Source organism: Aspergillus uvarum (assembly GCF_003184745.1).
Source record: "Aspergillus uvarum CBS 121591 unplaced genomic scaffold BO82scaffold_27, whole genome shotgun sequence".
NCBI lineage: Eukaryota > Fungi > Ascomycota > Eurotiomycetes > Eurotiales > Aspergillaceae > Aspergillus > Aspergillus uvarum.
In genome coordinates this window covers 276,679-298,312 of record NW_020291324.1, presented here as the reverse complement: position 1 = coordinate 298,312, position 21,634 = coordinate 276,679, and the positions used below count along the sequence as shown (strand labels likewise).

The following is a 21,634-nucleotide window of genomic DNA, read 5'->3' as shown; positions in this document are numbered from 1 at the left end:
GTAGAAAAAGCAAGAAAAATGGCGCGTTAAAGATCTAGTCACGACAAAGAGAGAAGAAGACTAGGTATGCTGGCAGATCTGCCGGGGAATGTTGGTGAATTCTCCGATCAAACGTCGCGGTGGATGAAGTAAGGGAAGCGGACAAAGCCCTATATGTAAGTATCCGAACTGGTTGCCAGCACAGCCAAACCAACCACGCCCAATCACAGATGAATTCCAGCTCAATGACAGTGGAGTCTCATCCGGGGTTCCAGAAAGAAAAATGCCCTTGACAGTTGTAAAATTTCTGATTCAGATCTGACCAATCGACTATTGATCCTTGCCAGTCCTGTTCTTCGTCGCCGAACGCCACGAGATGAGTTTCTATTCGGCTTACGATTCTCCTTCCAGGGGGTCTCCACGGGTGAGCCTTCCGGGTGAGAACCTGATATGATGAAGAGCTGGGATAAGGCTTGGTTGTCGAGGTTTTAGGCCCTTTCGGTCGGAATACACGCCTTTTCGGCAAGCCATTCAAGGGGGCATGCTTCAGTCCTCAATGACTAGGCCGATCAAGCGAAGAGAGGGAGGGAAAGAAGAATACCGTTCTGTACAGGACAAGGAAGGTGGCTCCGGAAGTGTGGAGGGACCTCAATTTCCATATCGCAGCATCACGACTGTCAGGGATATGGAATTGGAGAAGGACTTAAGGGGCACATCGCTGCTGCTCTTCCTCAATGAGCAATGAGCTTAAAACCTGCCCTGAGATTTCTCGAGAGCTACTATCTTTATTTTCAAGTGCCAACGTTCGCGTCTTGAATCAGAGACAGTGTCTTAAGCTGAACGCATTGTATATCGCGACGACCCCATTGCGTCGGCTGCGCTGGAGCCATAACACTTGCCACAAAGAGCGTTGACAGTGACTGAGACATTGTTCGCTGTTGAACCAAGTGGCGGAAAGTGACCAAGTCTTGGATACCGGGCTGTTCCTTGTCCCTTCCATTATCATTCACACTAACTACCATCTTTCCTCGTGCAATTTTGGCTCTTTCAACCGAAACACAGCAGGGGCTAGCCTTTCGATTGGGACCCCTTGAGGGTAAAGGCATTGCAACTGAATCTCGCCTCCGAGTGCGACAGACCAATCGCCTGGTCTATGTTCTGAGTAAGTTGACCGCAACTCTTCAACAACAAGTGAAACCCTTCCATATGGAGTCCAATGTGCTGAGTGACTGCATCGCTGCCTGCAGGCGCCCTGACTCGCCCGACAACGCGCATGATACGACATCTAAGTCCAGTTCTCGTTATTCCAGGGGAATATATGAGCAGTCAAAGACTGGAGCGGTGAACTGAGCGAGGAAGTGGAGTGTGGCATCTTTAAAAAACACCGCCTATCTTTCCTCGAGAAGGTTGATCGCTAGGAAGCAAGTCACCTGGCAAGCATCTTCATTTGTTGTCAAGCTCTGACAGACTTTGCTGAAAGTAGGTGGAATACAATCATTTGTTTTGTCAGGTACTCGGCGAGTTGAGCCTGATACTGTTGCCTGGTCAGCCCTGTTATCGAAGTCGCAGCGTCCAGTGAAGGTTGGCCAGCGTTGTTCGAAAACATCGAAATGACAAACACCTACATGATGTTCTCAGACTCCCTCAAAAAGAGAGAGATCTCCTACTGGTCGATCTACCCTTCTGCACTCGATTCGGCAAAGCGTGAAGAGCCACCTTTTCATGGTCTTCCTCTTCCGACCATAGCGGAATCCTGTTACTCGTACATGCCTGCCAAACGGAGTCCCCTGCGAACGGACTGCGATCAATGTGAACAGCTTGAAGTTCCTTCAGAGCCGCTGCAGAAGGTGACTGTAGCTTATTCTCCAGATCTATGCCTGGACGATGCTTCTAGCGCCGCTAGTCCTCAGAGTATCAAAGTCAACACGAGCACCGTGGTCAACGAGTCGTTCTTAATCCCACACAGCGCTTTGAGCTCAAAAGAGGCCCCAATTACGTTTGGCGTTAGGGACAGTGAGTGCCTGCCAGCCGACCACCTCATTAGGGTCGCGCATCAAGAACCTGGAATAGCCATCAGCAACAACGATACTGAAGTCCCACTGCCGAAAGTCGAATTGCCATGGGAGTATAGCCCTGTTGTGGCATTCAGTAACAGCTTCAGCAATGCAAAAGAGACGATAGATACCGCCAGTGCCCTCACCTGGTCCATACCCGAATGTGTAACGCACACCAGGGATATCAGCCACGGAGAAATGGCATATTCTGCACCCTGTGTGTCCGGCGCAACTGCCCACTCATGCGATGATGACCTTGGCGGTACCTTCGACCAGCTGATCTCAATGCCGGATAACTCTCCGGCTGACAGTCTTCAGTCCAGCCAGGTCGGGTGGTCGGACACTTCAAGTCCATTAGCTGGAGTCTGTCCTAGCAAAACATGCTGTCCTGACTTGCTTCCGATTCCGGAGAGACAAATGACAAGTCAGGTACCAACCTACTATCAGCCTCCTCCAACTTACTCTTATCAACACCGGGACTCGTCCACCTTTGCTCCTTCACATCATCCGCTCCTCGCTCCATTCCAGCCACAGTTGTCCCCCACCGACGGACATGTATCGGTCGGGATAGGAGGCGCACTCAGAGGATCCACGACGCGCGCATCAGATGTCAAGAACAAGCTCCTGATCCAGTATAAGCAGCAAGGCTTTTCGTACAAGGCCATCAAGGAGGTTTGCAACTTCGCCGAGGCCGAATCCACCCTTCGCGGCAGATATCGGACTTTGACCAAGCCCAAGCACTCTCGAGTGAGAAAGCCGCAATGGCAAGACAGAGATGTAAAGTTCATTTTTCCCTTTTACATTGTGGCTCGTGCGTTTCAATCGTGAGAAGAATCCCATATATTGACCGTGATTTTCTCTCCTCCGTCCCTGTTGCAGATTCAACTTCTTTTTGAAGCGGTGACCCAGTTGGACCATGGCCGACAGGCGTCGCAATGCCCGTACCTCTTCGATCATCCATCTCAAGATCTCGCCCTCGTCCAGCCGCCAAAGGTGTCCTGGAAACAGGTTGCGCTCTATATATATGAGAACGGAGGCTCATACCTCTTTGGGAATGCGACGTGCAAGAAGAAATGGTGTGAGGTGCATAATGTGAAGTGTTGATGTTCGAGGTTGTTGCCCGGCTGACTGATTGCCATTGCCGGTTGGCTCTTTCCGGCAGGAACGGCGGTGGATCCTTTCCTGTCTTTCAGTCTGTTTGTTCACCTTGCTCTGAATAGCAGAATTGACATAGAAGAGGAGGAGTCTTGAGTGTCGAACTACGATGTAGAAATCTCTTGCTTGGGCGGTAGGGGACGTCTATACAATCAAATTTAGCTGTCAATCTACTCGTATATACTACGGTTCCCTTTCCGAAAACAAACCAGTGGTATTATATCTCTATCACATGAACGCAGGTTATTGAACAAAATTTACTCTGTAGATATGTGCAGATTCAGTGACGCTCATGCGACTCATCTAAGCAAGCTAGAATGATGCTTCGCAATGAGACGTCTTATAGCTGCGAAACCTCCGGCAGATTCAACTGCGGAAAACCAATCGTCGAAAGCACATTGCTCAACGACTGCGGATTGCGGCGCAACTCGGTCCATTCGGCCTCGGCCTTGACCATGAGGGTTCCGGCCAGGATGGTGCCGTTCAGGGCGACCACCCCAGCCTCGGCGACATCCGCACTGGCGCCAGGTTCAACTGGGACGTGTGCGCTTTCCCTTCTCCTGGGGCAGATGATCATCGAGGACTCGGTCATGGCGAGATTGTAGCTGACGACGGCGGGGCCGGTCGTCTCTTGGGCGCGGCGATTGCTGTTGCTGTTGTTTGTGGCGGCGGCGACGGCTGCTACCGCAGCCCTGTACAGAGAAATATACGTCGCGAAGAGAGTCTCGCTTGAAGGGTTTGGCGGCAACGGGAGCGCGAAGTGGGCAAAGGGAACTCGATCCGACCGCCGATAGCCCCCAGACCCGCCGGGGGCTGCCGGCTGCGAGGTGGCGGCGACGATATCTATCAGAGGCCGCCAGGCGTCCGAGTGCTCCTGTTGTTGCTCCTGCCGAGCCATTGCTTCCACGGGAAGGAATTGCAGGTGCCTGTGCGGTTGACTCGCGCCACTCTCGTCGCCCGAGTTAAAGAAGGCGAACAGCTTCCTGCCGCGCGCGGAGGACGGTTCCTCTGTTTCGGCCCATGCTTTGACACAGGCATAGGCGGCTGCGAGGTCCTCTTTCCCCAGAAGATCCGTCTGGGCGTTCCAGGCCTTGGTGGCAAGGATGAAGTGGTTGGGAATCACGGGGAATTTGTTGAGGACCAGGAAATGGGTCGGATTTTCGCGGGGGATCTGAGCTATGAGAAGCTCCGGTGACGGGTTCTCGAAGGGATCGAACTTCGGTCCGGTAGGGTTGGCGTTTTCGTTCTTCGGGGTACTCGTTGGTTTCTTTGCGAGAGCTGGGCAGTAACGAAGTTGATACTGGGGCAAGATTGGGTGAAGGTGTTAGCCAGGTTTGCGCGTAGCCCAGGAACTGATGGCACAAGGACATGATTTACCGGGATCCCCGAAGCATGGAGTGTCGCGAGCTGAGTTGGAGAAAAGAGGAGATGGCCAGCATCTTTGGCGGTTGTGAATCGTCGGCTGACCAGGGCCGGAAGACTCTCCGAAAGACCTAGTTGCATAATGTCGAATTTGTGGTGTCGGATGCGTTGCAGCTGCTGCATTCCCTGGCAGAGTGCGGAGTTGGAGAATGGAAATGACGACTTCCTCCAGCGCGGCGGGATGAGGCAAGAATGCGGGGCAGGAACGGCTAGCCGAAAGAAGATGTTTGGATGCAGGCACGGAAATTCAATATGCCTCCGGTATACAATTACCTACAATCATGATGCATTTTTGGAGAGTATTTTCATCGACCATGTGGTTGCAAACCTAATTTACCGCCCAAGAAGCAATCAACAAACGTCGACCACGTGCTCATGTTTCGAGGTATGATGAAGGCACAGAAAAGACAAATCATGAATCATGAACGGCATTGCTTGAGTCGCATATGGAGATTGACCAGAGTCTACACATTTCTAGGCATGTTAACCCGCGTTCATGCAGTGTAGTTGTGTGGTGTGGTGAGCACTACTGGTAGCCACAATATATAAAAAAGTGCGGAGAGCACGACCTCGCCGCATAACTCTTGCCTCCTGGGCGCTCTTGTACATGACAAGCCAATTAAAGACAAGATTGTTACTTACATAGACACTTGAAGCCATACAGAAGACAGTTCTTTAATACTAAAGTTTTACTCTGTCGAAAGCAGCATATAACTCAGAAGCCTTAATCATTTCAGTGTCTGGTACACATGTAATGACGTCACTGACATCTCTTCTTTCGACACACCTAGTAAGGATATCCTATGCTTCAATAAATGGCCTGACTCTGTCATCATCAACCCGCACGATGCTGTAGGATCTCACCCACCCCGGAGTCCAGCCTACCTCGAATGCTTCCAGAACATGGTCTGGAGCTGTTCTCGTAACCTATAGCCTTCTAGCTAATCCTCAGCAACGGCCCCCATCAGCCACTTATCAGCCACGGCTCTTCGTGTTGATATGCCCAAGAATCCAGAAACGGGATGCAGACAAGCCTCTAGCATTGCATAGAACCATGTACATGGACTGAATGTTGTATACAACCAGGAATTATCACCTTATGATCTTCTGAAGGGCAAAATACCTACCCGATACTTCACATCTTATGTACAGTACAGTACACACATACAACCATACATACAGTGTGCAATGCAGGTCCAATCCGGGGCGGCCGAACCAAGAATTTGGAATTTGCTCAGCCAGCCTCTTTCCACCCCGTCGACTGCACTTAACCCCAACCAGTATGGCTCGTGCATCCTTGATCCATCTTCCCTATCGGCGCGGCCGGGGCGTTCCCACTTGCCAGTCATTTAATCTTCCCATCCCAGAGCACGTTTACCGAAGGGTTAAGCCTACCCCCCCGGGTGCCCGCCATCTCCCGCGTCTGATTGTTAGTGTAGTGAGTTAGTTCCTCCTTGGGCCATGTATCACCCAAGCTAGACTCGAATTTTTAACACTTGGAACTGTGGAGAGTCGGCCGGTGTCGCTGATCGCGATCTTGGTGATAAGTGGAACCCCCCCACGAACTCCAACATGTTTTCATCACCACAGTTAGGTAAGCAAGATGGAAAAGATGATCCAGATGATCCCTGAGGATCTACCTCGATTACCGAAAGAGTGCAGTAGTGAGTGGACAGACTTTACTCTTTCGTGTGCTCATGTCCAGGACTTGCAGGTATCTGCACCCTGCAGCAGCAGCCAATCAGCCAAAGATTGGCAAGGCATAAAACAAATGTATGGTTCGGCATCTGCCGTTACATGGAGCAAAGCACTTAAGTCCTTTGCAGTCGTGAATTGGGCGGTTGTGGCAGGGGTGTGGTGCGTTCAGCCACGTCTTCAGCAACCGGGGTGACGTGGTGTCAACCAGTCACTCATTTGTTTGTGCGCAGATGAGGCTCTTTGTATGACTTTGAATGCTAATGTATCATTGCTCTGAGCCCCGCGCTTCGCTTTGAGAAACAATGCTTTGACCCACGAGTATAGCCTTCAATGGACACGCAAATCGATCACGAGGTAAAGAGGGTCTGGACAGTTCTGATTCAGCGGGACAGGGTCTCGGCCGTAGTTGAGGTTTGTTCTCCTGTTGAGAGATTCCACTAGTCCCCCGTACGGGCTCATCATCTGATGCTTGGTACGGTACAATCAGGATGGTTTAGTGCCGCTTACGACGACTCAAGTATGGCAAAGATGACGCGAAAGTCCAACCTTCTCGCCCAAGCGAACCTTCATATGGGGATCAAGCCTTTTACTTTGTCAACACCATGCAAGATCAAACCCAAGCACAGCAAGGAACTTGACCCCATCCTTGTTGCAATCCAGGCGATGATGCAGATTTGTTGATCCTTGTGCACCAATCTGTGCCCATCATCCTACCACTGGGCAGAAAAGGATGGTCCAAGGTAGGTAGTAATAGTCGGAATCCCGATCGTGGATTGTCATCAAGTGTAGGCATGGTAAGAGAGATAATGCTGATTGATTTGTTCTTCTGCTTCGCTTCCCTCAATCGCCCATTCGCCGGATGGACATTCTGCTGTGGCCCTCCTCCTAAACTTGATTGGGCGCCCCTCCTCCCCAGTCTAAAAGACCTCGTGGCATTGACAGCTGCGTGGCTTGAAACGGATGGAGGAGGGCCACCCAGTCAGTCGGTCGTGATTTCCAACTAGCATCGGGATGGGGCCAAAGTCTTTGCACCAGATGAAAAGAAAAGGGGAAACTCGGCCCCGGGGAAGCAGGACCCAGTAGCTGATTGTTTTTTTTTTTTTTTTTTTTCTTTTCGGCCGGTGAGTGCCATACGTGAAGTTCTCCATCGTGTACCCGACAACGGTTCATACTTTATTCAACGAGCCGAGCAGTTCAAGGGTGGCACTTGTAAGTGACTTACAGTACTAGTCGTCCACGCGCTGGGTCTCATACTACTGATGTATTTGGGTGTACTGAGTAAAACCCATCAGTGCCCACAGATCCATTGTGGCAAACATGGGCAAACCCACCCTGCGACTCTTCACCCCCAGACCCCAGACTTCTCTTGTCTTGCTCCTGATCGTTAACCCCCAATGCTGGTACTGTCCATGTAGTCCCCACCCGGATAAGAATCCTGATAACTTTGTCCTTACCTCACGGAGTAAAGTTTTGCTGGAATATGATTCGCTTGTGTCCAGTCAACCCCTACTCTCCATGCTTGGAAGTATTTTGCTTCTTATTCCTTTTCTCTAATCGAGCAGAACGATGAATGACGATTATGCCGTGATGTCATGAATACATAGAAGATTGCGTGTGACATACACACCATATTCAAACCAGCTCCTATTGTCGCATCCATCACATGGTTGGCTGTTTACTAGCCTACTACGTACCTAACCCAGTAGTCTTCAACCATATAGTATTGACATCCGGCCCTAGCGCCAACCACTGTTCGTGGGCGCCTACAAAAACAATCTACAGTACGGACCTTCGGGACCGAGACCCAAGTCCCTGAATCTAGACTAGGCGATGACCGACACTACCCAAGCAAGAAAAAGATCATTCCGCTAATCTTCCCCCTTGGCGACCCGCGAAAGTTCACTAACCTCAAGAAAATCACAATCTTATCAGGGTCTTCGCCAGGGAGTGAGCACAATAGTGACATTGACATTGTCCTCGCCTCGAGGCGTGACCCGGTTGTCCATCTGTTATCGAACCCTTACTAATGCGATTGATTAATCTTGGCTTGGGCTCTCGAGCCAAAACAAGGACAAGCTAAAGTAACCGTGGACTACTGATTGATATCAGATTTTGTCGAACTCCCGTGAATCCCGCGTTGCCTTTTTTAGTTTTCCGAATTAGGGTTAGCGCGGTATTGTCTCGGGGATGCCGAAAAACAAAACCCAGAGAGCGAACTGACGTTCATCATAGGACAGAAGGTTCAAACGAGGAGGGAGGGGCCCGGACCGCAGATCCTCAGGCTTCATGCTCTGTCTGCCCTTTCTGGTTTGTTATCACGATCACGAGTGAACTCACTTAAATACCATCGTCACTACATAAGGATTCCTCTCGGGGATCCTGGAGCTCAGGGCTGTTAAGCTTAGTGCTTCCCTAAGGTTAAACCCCAAAGCTCCCAGCATTTGATGGAAAAGAAACCTGGAGGGGAAGACAGACAGGATGGTGTGGGGTGGGCGGAGGGTTTGGGGTGGTTCCACAGGGCAGGATTTCCTAGTGCAATACCTCCGGGTGACACCGCTGGCCTCATGGTGTAAGATACTGTATTCACCACTAAAGACGAAAACACACTAGAGAGGGTCCAGCCAAGTGGTGTGGCAGTGTGGCAGTGGCATTTTTCTTCTCTCTCGCTCTTCCTTTCTCCGAGAATTTCTCCCCCTCGAGATCTCTCGACATCCACAATCGGAGTTCGCCAGACTCGTGGTCTGTACACCAACAACACAGTCTTAGACGCAAAAGAGAAAATGGGTCCCTGTCCCACCTCCTTACCCACCTTATTTCCAGCGGTCTAGCCCGCCACATGGCTTCTTTTTGTTGAGTACACTGCTCGACTCACTTAGTCTAGAACCGCAACGTTAGTATTACTACTTCCTTATCTCAACCAAGCTACATAAGGCACGCGGCGAACCGCACAAGAGCTTGGCGATTGTGTACTGTACCATACACACAGTACCTGGATACCTCTTATGCCCGGTAACTTTCAGACATACATGATACCATGCATACGCTGCATCATGCGTCTAGTATGCATGCATGACCTTGTGCTTGGATAGCGCCTGCTCCCCTGAGAACTCCCACACCCGAAGCGGAGGGAGGACCAGGGGTTCGGTCTCCATAGTACAGTACTGTACATATGGTATTTCCTATTTTGCGTAGTCTGCATAGTGGACAGGAAAAACAAGTGGGTGGGGGGAGGTGGAAATGTCACTCCGAACCCTAACCATGGTTCGAGGCGACTTCGGCATCAGATCGGAGAGGGGGATCCATGGCACTCCTCCCTATAGTTAAACAGTAGGACGTCACTACAGTAATACTGGGCCTGTTATTTCACAAAATAGGTTGCGCTTTACTCCCCTGGACAAAACGCCCATACAATTATCCATATGCTATACGGACCATCGTGCGGAGCACACACACCAGAAAGGAGATCGCGTAAGGCTGGAGAAGATGTACAGTACAGAACACCAACTAACGATTGTGACACACCAACCTCGTATCTTGGGATTCAGAGCCCATGAAGACAATCGTGGGGAGAGACAGATGGACGGTACGTATCGCCATTACAAGAAGAACGAACCAAAAGGGAAGAATCATACTGCGGTCATTGACACCATGCGTCACGAGCGCCCCTCCTTCGATCGTGAGGATGCAGCCCAGAGCCAAGTGTTCGTACCTGTATTAGCGCGTGAACCATGAGCTCCGCAGGAAGCTGTGGGGGGAGGGCCCGGGGCGATGATGGGCTCTGGTCAGGAGTTAGTCGAAGCAAAGCTTGAGCTTTGTTCGTTGTCTGTCCTTGCCACCAAAGCATTGGACATTGGCGCTTCTACTGCACAATTAACCCTAAACCCCTAGTGGAACTGCCTTGCGCGGCTTCTGCGATGGTGATGTGCTGGTGTCCTACATCAAGTGAGTCAAATCGGTATACCAGGACCTATGGGAAAAGCGCGACCGAAAACTCAATGGAGAATTTCAAGATGTAGTTTCCAATTAATTGATGACCTTTTTCCAAGTTGCACTGTACACCTTGGGAAAGTGAGACACCCTTCTGCAGGGCGACCGAGCAAGGATATGCTAATCATGGTTCCTAAAATGATCAGCATTTCATCCATCCGGAAGCCCATGTCGTCACTTCGCTTTGCTTTGCACAAGAAAACCTGGACCCAGTACAGTACCACGATCTACGCAATCCAATCTTGCCTGCAGAGAGAAATAGAAACTTAATGCACAGATAATCACATATTCAGAGCGACGGGGCAATATATGCTGACGATTTAGGGACGGTTGTCTGTACTCCCCCTTCCCCACTTAAGTTCTTAATACAGTGGAATCTCTGCTAGCTTCAGAGTAACATGCATCCGCATTGTTGGTTCTCACTTGGAACAGGAAGGGACTTTTGTACCACGATAGGAAGAATATTCAACCTATAGAGGGTGCGGTAGCCTTTTTCGACGGGCCAAAATTTAGACTTTTTATTCCCCCCCCCCCAGGTTCCAACTAGCTTCCCAAATGGCTGGATGAGAAGTGATACTGACAGCTTGTCCTGAGCTCTTTTCCCCCTCGAAGCCCTGCGATGCGTGGCAACGATTGCATGGCAGGACATGCGTTGGTGTTACACGGATTGCGATGCGGGCAAAGTGATACAGTACTGATAGTACAGTACAATGACATTAAATGGATGCGTGCAACATCGAACTCCCAGAACCATCTTCTCTTTGCTTACTTTTCTTATTCTTGCGAGAAAGACGCAACATACGACATTTCGAATGCTCTGCATAGGGAGAGGTTCAAGGGAGATTCGGTCGATGTCTTGCACAAGAAGAGTCAAGAAGATGCCTCAACCACAATCTGTAAAACTGGATGACCACGGGACACCCTGATCAGCCCGCTTTTCATATTCGGTAAGATAAATTGCTGCCCGCGGCGGTGGTCGATCTGCCGATTACAGGTTCGCTCAAGCGTGGGGGGTGTGGGAGGTGAACATTAGTCAGGACTCGGTCTGTGCATGATGTGCAGGGCCAATACCTATCTAAGGTACTCCGTACAGTACCTAGTAACCTTTGTCACGGCAAGACAAAATAATAATCGAGCAATTGATCGATCGGGCCGCACGCAGGCAGTCCAAAGCCCGTGGTCACCGACAGGACCCCGCAAGGGCCGCCTCCCAAAAAAAAGTTCCACATGCATGCCGTGGTTGGTTGGTCTGCGCGGAGTCCCAACTTGGAGGGACGATCGTCGGACAAGCTGCAGGAATTCAGGCGATGTCAACGCAAGTCCCGACATATGGTGCGTGTATTGGTACTCCATACTGCTACCTCCCTCTGTATTTTGGAGACCGGCCAACCGTGCGACTACCATCACTTTAATTCTGAGACATTCGAGATCGAGATCCATCCGAGTCATTCAAGGGATTTGCAAAGGAGGCAATGGAAATCCTGCGAGCAAGATACAGTCGATACGGGGCAGCGCGATACCCGCAAGACTCAGGTGGAGAGAGGGGTCCCGGGGGTCTTCTGGTTGACGGAAACTCATGCAGGGGGAGGGATCATGTGATATCATCACTGTTTGGCATCCTACCCAGAACAGGATTTATAGGCGAGTCCTTTTGAGCAACCCGAAAGGAGGGCAACAACTGGAACTAAGGACCGGGTACCTTAACTCTACCAGGCATCCAAGGGAGATAACTTGGATTGTGCGCACACAAGGTAGGTAATTCCGCCAGCCGGCATAAATGAAGGGCAGTCATCGAGGAGATTAGCTCGAAGTGTGCATGCAAAATTGAAAATTGAAGCCCGATCTTCGCCCCGCTCGAGTCCTGACACTTGACAGGTATAGCACGGATCTTGTCCATGACCCGACGGCGACAACAGCTATCTGAATCAGTCCGTGCTAGACTGCCAATGTCCTCATGAGTACAGTACTTACCATACCTCTGATCTCTTTTGGGAATGATGTGGTACCAATCAGATTGTCTCATAGACGAATGCAGGTAGTCCCCTGTGATCCCACTAGCTGTCAATCCTAATTACTACCCGATGCATTTTCATATAGAACAATCTAAATAGATTACCTCGACCCAGTAGTGCACTGCACTAGTAGGCTTAATTAATCCTCCAGAATAGTAATCCAGATGGGAGTTATGATACGCCAATTGCTCCGCCAGGGAGCCCCCTTACTAGCGGTAGTCTCCGGGCCTTCCGAGCAGTGAGCACTATGATCCCGGGGGCATTCTTTAGGCTGCTTTAGCAGCAAGGATGGTGGAGCTTCTCTCGCACTCCAATTTACGAGTCTTTCTTGGTGATTAGTAAAACTGGAGTGATGGTCGGGGAATCGGGGTAGTCCGTTTGGTTGTTAAGGGGAACGTGGGGCAGGCCTGATCGATGGACATCACGGCCCACAACACACCAGACTTTGGTTCAGCAGCTGTCAAAATCCCCCCCAAAAGTTTATATAGCGACCCTCTTTTTAATCTATCCCTATCGATAGATCCGAAAACGCAATTAAGCGATCGTCTGTGAGTGTGCCTCGCCCACCCGCAAATCGACCCAATAATCGAGCCGCGTTAAGTGTGACAAATCATCTGCCATGGAAATGCGAGAGCGAGAGTATTCCAAGTTCTTCCAGTCTGCAGCTTGTCTGGCCAGAAGCTCTCGAGTCACAGAGAGCTTGGCCATCCCATCCGCACTTTTCAGCGACCATGGCATCATGCCTGTCAGAGATACCAAAATTAGCCATGCACCTAGGAATGGAGTTCCATCACTGTGACGTTTCACGCCAGTTTCAAGAGCTGCACGCCAGATGTTCTGGAAGCCTCCTATGAGCGATCTGACTGGCGACTCGCAGTAAATGTCAGGGGGTCAGCAGCCCAGCGCTTGAATAGAAGAAGTTCCGACGGAGTATATCCATCCATCCATCCATGCGAATTTAACGCCCCGGAGCCCCCCAAGACAAAGCGAAAGAAGCATAACAAAACCCACGGGAAGAACAGCCTGCTAGTCTGGTTTAGTCCTCTGTTTCTTTCAGTAGTGCTATCTTTAGACCGGACTTGGTCGCACCAACTAGTACTGTAGGAAACTACCCTTGCGCGCTCTGGCGCTTGTTTTCTTTTGTTCATATCACACTAACTAATTGGTTGTCGGGTCGAATTCCGCCCGTCATTAATAATAATCCTGGATCCCTGCAGCCTTTCTTACCCCCCCCGTAATTACCACTATATTGGGAGACAGTCGTAATTGATTGACCGTGACCGTAATTGGGGGCCGAAATTCAAATATACTCCGGATCGATATCTCTCCCGTCGCCATGAGACCGATGGGATGTCCGGGTTCTTGTCTGCCATAGTGGAACAGGAGATAATTGAAAGGTGGGTAATGATGCCCGTTGTATGAGGCACTCTCTCATATCGGGTGCCGAATTCGGCGATGTTGTGGTTATCACCACAGAACATGAGAATACGCCGTCACTTTTTTTTTTACCTTTTGGACATGTCTCAGTTGCACAATAGCAGTTATTGGGAGTCTTACTTGGAGCGGGCCGGAGGGAAGAAGATTCATGCGACACGATATTGTTGGTCACCTCGTCTGCAAACGGCGACCGATAAGCGTGAGGTTGTTTTCTAGCTACTCGCGCTTGTCTAACCCTTCGCCTGGGTGGATTTCGTCATTAGAGGCATATACATTAAGTTACTTGCGAGTTTCATGAACGAATTGAGAACCCGGAGATGGTACAGCTTCGCATTGTGGTGATCAATGGTATGACAAGCTACCCCTAACATTTTCCAAAACCTAGACTCTGGAGGTTGCAAGCAGCCTTTGTTCATGAAACAGATGGAAAGCAGGCTCCAATGCCCACCTTTCATTTCTGGATTCGATATGAATCCTAAAAATGCGCGTCTGTAGGGAATGCCCAACAGGCCCACCTCAACTGAATGGTGATCTAATCGGGGAGCCGCAGACAGATCATCCATCTCACATCCATTAGTAGGCAGCTCTACCTGAGACACCCAGCCCTCCTGATGAGAACGCATATTGAATTTAATATCAAGCCCTCATGATTGTGTCAAAGAACAGAAAGAAAGCTGCTAAGCTCTTTTCGTAGCGTCGAAGCGAGCGGTGATGCATATTTCGCCTCAAAGTCATACCCCTAACTGATGGAGGAATCCTTCATGGAAGGCGGGAGGAGAAAATCCGTCAGCATGGTGCTGTACCTCGAAGTCGTTTCTTCGCCCCCTCCCCCCTGAAGCTGGATCATTTAGGTTACAATTTTTGGTCGCAGGTGCTAATGCCACGTGCTGGGAAATTACCCGAGTTGGGTTGGCAGCTGTCATACACACCTACCTACCTCGTGTCGATGTTCACGGACACAGCCGTTGCGGTCCACTCTTGAAGAAAGAGCTCGGGGTCTACGACGGTCGTTTACTAAACACTTATCGTAGAGGTCTGGTCAACACGAAGAGATATCTCTTTCCGTGCGATAGCGATGCGTGATTGATACTTGTACTTGACGAAGATCAGGAGATGCTCAGGCATATTTATCGGGTTTACGTTTCAGATCTGCACGCCTCTCGCCTAGTGCAGGAATGACAGATTGATTGACAGGTGATGCGCGCGGAGTCCGGAGTACAGAGAATGCGACAAGCGAGTTCTGGAATGTTTCAGGTTCGAAATGGCGGACAGGAGGGTGAGAAGAGAAGAAGGGGCTCAACAAGAAAAGGCTGAGTGGATTAACTAGCAGGGTGTGATTTCTGCCCCGCAGCACTGTGGTTTTTGTTTTCTTGCCGCCATGTGTCTTTCAGTCACTGGACTTTAAGGGATTGTGGTGGACAGGTGATCAATACTCAATAGTCCGTATTCAATATGTAGGAGTAGTATCTTAGCGTGAACAGCATCTAGACTGTTTACCAAGAAACTTGGCGGTTCCTGGTGGTCACAAAATAGCCAAGTCAGAACTTCGGGCAACACCGAGACGAGACTAGGGTATGGTGGGCTGTATTGCATAACGATGTTATTTATTTGATAATAAAAAAGAGAATCATAACATAATAAAGTAACGACAAGGATTCTCTTCCTAACAAAGCCGCATGGAAGCGTCGATGATGTTCTAGCGTTCTACCTTCAAAGGGTTGGGATGGATGGATGGATGGATGGATGGGTGGATGGGCTGCTGTCCACGGGGCTGGTGAATTTTCCCCCTACGGTTTCAGATTTCCAGGAAAACACCCCTCCGGGGGAGAGCGATGGGTCCATTCGCGATCCAGCGGTGAGAAACAGGCTGACTGCGCCTCAAATGCGAATCCCCGAGCCCGTCATGCACGGGGATCTGCCAATGGCAAGGCGGGGAGATCCGCCGACTGACACATCATAGGCTGTTGGGGTGTGGCTCAACCCAGCGTGTGGCGCTAAATCGGTCGTAATGGCACGATCTTCACCGCCGACCCTCCCTCGCTCGCTTTGATGCTCTCTCGGAGAAGAGCGTCGGCAACGCATCTGCTCGGTTTGTATTATTGATGATAGTTACTGGTCACGATGTAGGTACTATGTCTATTGTTTGTGTGCCAATCTGCACGTGCATACTTGGCACCAGCTCTGCAGATTGTTTACTTCGTACTTTTACCTACTATACCCCGTAGCCAATACCAGTGATACCGTCCGGTCGCTGTCGAGGGAATCCCCCTTTATCCTGCAGGGTGAATTGATTATATTAGGTTCCAAGGCTCTGGTAGCTACAAGGGCTGTAATCATCCTTGGCCATTGTTTCTTGTCCTTCGTAGTACGATTGTAGTATTATCAACATGAATCATCGAGCACTATTTACCCTCCAATTTGAATCATAGCGTAACCGCCATATACTGTGTAGTGTACTCTCTCTCTCTGTGCCGCTTTCCGGACTGACAGTCTGCAGCACTCCTACTGAGCCACATTAGACCCGCACACCCCGGCAGCCTCAATTCCGACTACGCACTGAGGGTGAGTACTCCGTACGTCTGCCATGATCGCGGCCATGATGTCATTTAGATGATATCACCCCTTGTTTGTTTGTTTATTACCCAAAAAAAGATATACTTGACAAAAATTCAGTATCAGAGTAGAGGAGATACCGAGCGAGTTCTATCGCAGTCATACCAGCTCCTCACCAAAAGAGTTCGGTTGGGCCCCGCCAGAAGAATCAGGATGAGCATGTGACCCTTTTGTGACGGGCAAATCCTTAGACTGTCAGACCAGTACACTTACAGATACAGAGCTTGTTGCGGCTCTGAGAGTAATTAATGGCGGCGGCAGGTTCGTCGGCGTCCACATTGGGTTGGGTCCAACTTCCAAGACTCCAAAGTGATTCGGAGCCTAGAGGTCTGTCCCACGTCTCGGAATCCGGAAGCACTGTCACTCACTCACTGCTACTCGGGAATCATTAAGGCCCGGTGATTGGGCCACTCGTCTGCTAATCCAATGGACGCTTCATTTCACCATCCTTCGCGGTCGGCCAATCGAGTGTTTAGGATCTGAGATGCACGTTTTTCTTTGTGACCGGGTGGAGCTGAAACTAAGATCGTCGACAGGCCCATGAGTTTGGCGAATTGTGCTTCGGAATTGACGGCCAAGCCCGAGATCCATCTGCCCTAGTGCTTTGCAACTAGCCCCGTTCGGGGAACGCCCTAGTCAGGACTCAGACATTATTACCCTACCTTACTGAGTTACTGCGTACTACTAGTGGAGTGAGGATGATCTGAAGTCTGACCCGAGTTGACGGGACGATGTGCCCGCTTGTAACATGGGGCCAGGATTGACAGGTCAATCACGAAAAAAAAAAAAAAGATTCAGATAGATGACTTCAGGGCTCTTGCCAGTCAAATTTTTTGGTTGTTTTCTAGCTTGGACAGTTTTCGGGGATAGGGAAAGTCTGACAACATACGATTTACCTTTGTAGCAAGTATGAGGAATAGTCGACTACGGAGACAATGAATGCTATTCTCCCCCGGCCGGGCTCCTGTCATCACGATAAAAAATACTCCAGAGCCGACCAGAGCGCGGAGATGTCAGAGATAGTTTAATCTCCACCAATCGCGCGGTCTGAAGGACCAGAGTCTGTAGTCAAAAAACGGGCCATCGGCATAGCCAAGCTCTTGTGAAGGGATGGTACTATCTGTGCCACCACGGACTTCCCGACAACAAGATGCGGATACGAATGTCAAGCCCGCATCCAAGTCCGGCGACCCCGTGTGTGCCTGCAAAATGGGTCTCACCGACTCACGTTTGAATTGTTCTCTCTCTTCTTGCTACAGTTGATAGTCGAAAGGCTTCTGACAACGCCTAGAAGCCTTTTTTTCGGACCCCAAGGAAAGAAAGTGTAGGTGATCATGATTGAAACAATAAACAAATAAGATCTTCAATTAAGCATAACAGATAAAGTGCATGGATGACGATGGGTTCGAAAAGAACCACCACCAAGCCCAGTGGCCTCTTCCTTTGTAGGAGGGGAGGGGGGATGGGATGTTTTGGACGAGTCGAGTTATCTTTTCGAGGTTCAAGGTTGGTGGGTCTGATTTCCATCTGGAATTTTTTTCCCTCTCCTTCTCTTTCCTCTTTCTTCTTTTGTCACTTTTTGTGTTGGTAAGTTTGTAACCCCAGAAAATTCTCCCTAAACCCGCTTACGTTATGAATCTTGTTCAGATCCCCCCCCCTCCCCTTCCGATTATCAATCGAGATTCCCCGATCCTACCCACCAGTTGCTGCCGTGCTGGCCTCCCTTGTTCTACCGAGTATAGCAGAAAAGCAATGATCTACACCCCAACAAAAAATAGACCGGAATTATGGTTCATGACAAGCCCGGATCGTGTCGTGGAAGAAGAAAGTCAGGGAGGGGGAAGCAGAAATGATTCAAATTGAATTTAGTCATGGACCAAAAATCGAAATGACATCTTCTTGGTTTGATATGATCGCCCGATGTAGCATATAATCATAAATGTTAAAAAAGAAAAGACGATTCGACCCGACGGTGTTCTGGGCAGGCAGTGCAAAAGAGAGAGAGAGCAAGAGCAAGAGCGTCGCAGCATGCAGGAAGGCAAGCAGGCTTAGCGGTAAAGCCGGCGTAACGAGAGAGAAAGAAGAAAGAGCCAAAAATACCAGGCTCGGTTCACTGGCTGCCCTGCCCCTGTTTCTTTTACTGCTGCCCGGCACTCCCCACTCCACCCTTCTTGCTTCGATTTACCCCTGTTGCTTTTATTTTTATTTTATTTCGATTTTATTTTTCTTTGGTTTTTCTTTTCTTTTACTTTACTGTACACGGTTTCTTTCCTACCGTACTGACTACCGTACTGTACTGCCCTCCTCTCCCTCCACCCTCCACTCTCCATCAGCATCATCATCGTCATCATTGACGGTATCATCCACATCCACACTCACATCCACCCACTGCACCCACACCCACCCCAGTCACTTTCGATGCGCGCTAAGAAATGACTCCCCTGTCCTATCCTCTATACTATGAATGGTCATGGTTTTAATTTAGCGTGGTTTCTTAGTTCGTGCGCAGTAGTTGGTCCCCCCCCCCCAAAGCCAGTCTTATCCACTATGAGCGCAAATAGTAGCATTCAACTTTCTTGTAGGGCCAGCAATCACATAACATTTAACAATGCTTTTACTCCCTCCTTCCCTCGCCAACTTTCTTTTCCAGTCTATATCATTGTTTTCTTTTTCTCCCTCACTCCTCTCCTCCGCTTTATCTTTGGCTCTCGCCCTCACTTGTCTTGACTGTTACTGTCGACCTGTTGACTGTTGACTGTTGACTGTTGACGTCGTCCCGGTCTAGACATCTCTTCCCATCACCAGCTAACCTTCCCTTACTTAAACTTGCCGTCATTCCTCACCACCACCCTGCGAATTGCAGCGAGGCACAAAGAGAGTTTATCGCACATCCCGTCGTGCATTGTATCCACGGATTCCCTCTGTCGCATCCAAGGAAACACCATCAGGAATTGTAGGTTCCCCCGCGCGGCCCGGTCCCATTACCGCACCTCCCCCGAAACTCAATCACTATCCAGTATGAGACCTCAACAATAAGATACCTCAACTGACTCAGTTACCCTGCAGATCCAGTGCTCGCTTTTACATACTCAAACCTAGTCGTCAGATTCACCGCCTGCATAGAGGCTACCACTGCGCATTCCCATTCGGACGTGCCTGCACAACATGCAGAGTCAAGAGTTCACCGATTTTGTCCTCTGTCCGGCTCAATTCACCACCGACAACAAGAAGATGCTAGCACTGGCTCTCGATTCTACCAGACAACGGCAGACTTCCTACATCCCACAGCTCGCAATGGACTCCACGTTGGTCGACCCGTTCGCCTTTCCAATGGATGGCATGTGTGATTACGGGCAGACACACGATGCCTCCGCCGCATTGCAACCACCTTATTATGACACTCCTGCCATGTACTCGGACGCTTTCGCTCCTCTCCCCAAGTCCTCCAGCTTCCCTCCAATGCCCGTCACACCTCCTTCCCTTCCTCTTTGCGCCGATCACTTCATTCCTGGCCTCTCTACCGCTTCTGGACCTTCTATCCCGAGTGCCTCATCGTCCGCCATGGGGTCACCCCACTCAGGAACAGCACCTTTCATCCAAGAGGAGTGGATCCAGACCACCAACGGTCTGGGACTCGCTGATGCCCTCATGGGCGACTTCTTCCCCAATGAGTATGTCACCGGTGTGACGGACACGGATGGTTTCTATCAGAAGAAGTGGATCGAGAATTGTGTCGGTTAGTACTTTCTCATCCACTTCGAGCTTGTTCCTCATGCTAATCATGAGTGCTGAACAGATCCTTCAGTGATTCAGCCCAACTCCCAGCAATGCCACCTTTCACCACCCGCCATCTCGTTTCCTGAGCCGTCTGACTACATGATAGCACAGGACAGCTTCTTCCCACAATCTCCTAATCCATCCCACTATCAGCTTGAGGAGTCCTACCCCACCACGCAACCATTTCCCCAGCAGCAAGCTGACTTCTCGGCTGCTTCTCCCATTTCCACCATCCCGCGTTCACTCCCTGTAACCGCATATCAGCGAAGGTCGTCCGTGGCTTCGGTTCGGTCCCGCCTATCTCAGCCCAGCCCGGCGTCGAGCAGCCTCGACTCCGATGATGAAACCAAGGAAAAGGGCCGATGCCCTCATCCCGACTGTGGACGAGTATTCAAAGACCTCAAAGCCCACATGCTTACGCACCAGTCCGAGAGACCTGAGAAATGCCCGATTGCAACTTGCGAGTACCACATCAAGGGGTTCGCGCGCAAGTACGACAAGAATCGGCATACACTCACCCATTACAAGGGAACGATGGTGTGCGGATTCTGTCCGGGATCTGGGTCGCCCGCTGAGAAAAGTTTCAACCGGGCGGACGTCTTCAAGCGTCATCTGACTTCAGTGCACGGCGTTGAGCAAACGCCACCCAACTGCCGCAAGCGAACCCCCGTGGCTTCCACCGCCAAGAATTCCCCTAGTCATAGTCAGGAGGCTACTGGCAAATGTTCTACGTGTTCCATCACTTTCAGCAATGCCCAAGACTTCTACGAGCATTTGGATGACTGTGTGCTACGTGTGGTGCAACAAGAAGAGCCTAGCGAAGCCATCAACCAGCAGCGCCTTGCCGAAGTCGACTCGGACGAGGAGGTGAAGAAGACTATGGAAAAACACATGCTACTCGACACGGCTGGTGCCGTGGACCGTTTCAGCGACGAAAATGACGACGATGACGAAGACTTCTACGAAAGTCCCAACCAGCGGTTGGCTAAGAACTTCCTGAGAGTTCCTCGGGGCAATTCCACCGCCGGTGCTGGTCGCGTTATCCTGGGCAGCGGCAATGCCGTCACCAAGCCCTCCGCCAGCAACAAGATGCGTGCGACGGCGACCAAGCGGCGGAACAACCGTGACCGGTACCCTCAGTCGTGGGGATGCCCCAGCAGCAGCATCAAGACCAAGAAGCGCGTCCTCTGTGTCTTTGATGGTCAACGTCGTCTCTGGAAGGATGAGATGATGCTTGACAACGAGTTCGAAGTCCGGCTCAAGCTCCCAGGTGGCGCCGGAGATGGCACCAACCGGGAAGCATACGTGACCGATCTGGACGTTGAGACTCTGAAGCGTGCTGAGGGCGTGCTGAGTGCCAACGACGAAGAACGGGGGCCGTGGCTCAGCGGCTCAACCACGCAGATGATCGGTCGTCCAGCCGTCCCACTACCCGACGTCGCTTATTTGCATGAGAACCTCGACGAGTTGATGGCCTAAACCGCCTCCCCCTGAAGCATC

General features: G+C 50.5%; 6 protein-coding genes across 6 annotated transcripts; 4 read left to right on the top strand and 2 right to left on the bottom strand.

Annotated features, from left to right (window-relative positions):
* Positions 1-2,409: 2,409 nt before the first annotated feature.
* BO82DRAFT_354451 (uncharacterized protein) lies at positions 2,410-2,879 on the top strand. The gene has a single exon (XM_025635203.1). It carries the CDS (start codon positions 2,451-2,453, stop codon positions 2,859-2,861), a length of 411 nt encoding a protein of 136 aa, XP_025491915.1. The 5' UTR covers positions 2,410-2,450; the 3' UTR covers positions 2,862-2,879.
* Positions 2,880-3,382: 503 nt separating this feature from the next.
* On the bottom strand, positions 3,383-4,750 carry BO82DRAFT_354450 (putative bis(5'-nucleosyl)-tetraphosphatase). The gene is made up of 2 exons (XM_025635202.1): positions 4,566-4,750; positions 3,383-4,488 (listed from the first exon to the last, which is right to left on the bottom strand). Exons 1-2 carry the CDS (start codon positions 4,731-4,733, stop codon positions 3,529-3,531), a joined length of 1,128 nt encoding a protein of 375 aa, XP_025491914.1. The 5' UTR covers positions 4,734-4,750; the 3' UTR covers positions 3,383-3,528.
* Positions 4,751-7,570: 2,820 nt separating this feature from the next.
* BO82DRAFT_78472 (uncharacterized protein) lies at positions 7,571-7,905 on the top strand. Its single transcript, XM_025641549.1, has one exon. The coding sequence runs from the start codon at positions 7,626-7,628 to the stop codon at positions 7,860-7,862; it is 237 nt and encodes a 78-aa protein (XP_025491913.1). The 5' UTR covers positions 7,571-7,625; the 3' UTR covers positions 7,863-7,905.
* A 568-nt stretch (positions 7,906-8,473) lies between these two features.
* Positions 8,474-9,938, bottom strand: BO82DRAFT_364884 (uncharacterized protein; the record flags this gene model as incomplete). The annotated part of the gene is made up of 9 exons (XM_025636977.1): positions 8,474-8,612; positions 8,646-8,869; positions 8,916-9,049; positions 9,181-9,185; positions 9,335-9,351; positions 9,383-9,469; positions 9,566-9,622; positions 9,762-9,782; positions 9,831-9,938. 9 exons carry the CDS (start codon positions 9,936-9,938, stop codon positions 8,474-8,476), a joined length of 792 nt encoding a protein of 263 aa, XP_025491912.1.
* Positions 9,939-11,145: 1,207 nt separating this feature from the next.
* On the top strand, positions 11,146-11,931 carry BO82DRAFT_78457 (uncharacterized protein). The gene has a single exon (XM_025641548.1). The coding sequence runs from the start codon at positions 11,347-11,349 to the stop codon at positions 11,860-11,862; it is 516 nt and encodes a 171-aa protein (XP_025491911.1). The 5' UTR covers positions 11,146-11,346; the 3' UTR covers positions 11,863-11,931.
* Positions 11,932-19,522: 7,591 nt separating this feature from the next.
* zfpA (putative C2H2 finger domain protein) lies at positions 19,523-21,613 on the top strand (the record flags this gene model as incomplete). Its single annotated transcript, XM_025631422.1, has 2 exons — positions 19,523-20,093; positions 20,154-21,613. 2 exons carry the CDS (start codon positions 19,523-19,525, stop codon positions 21,611-21,613), a joined length of 2,031 nt encoding a protein of 676 aa, XP_025491910.1.
* Positions 21,614-21,634: the final 21 nt, after the last annotated feature.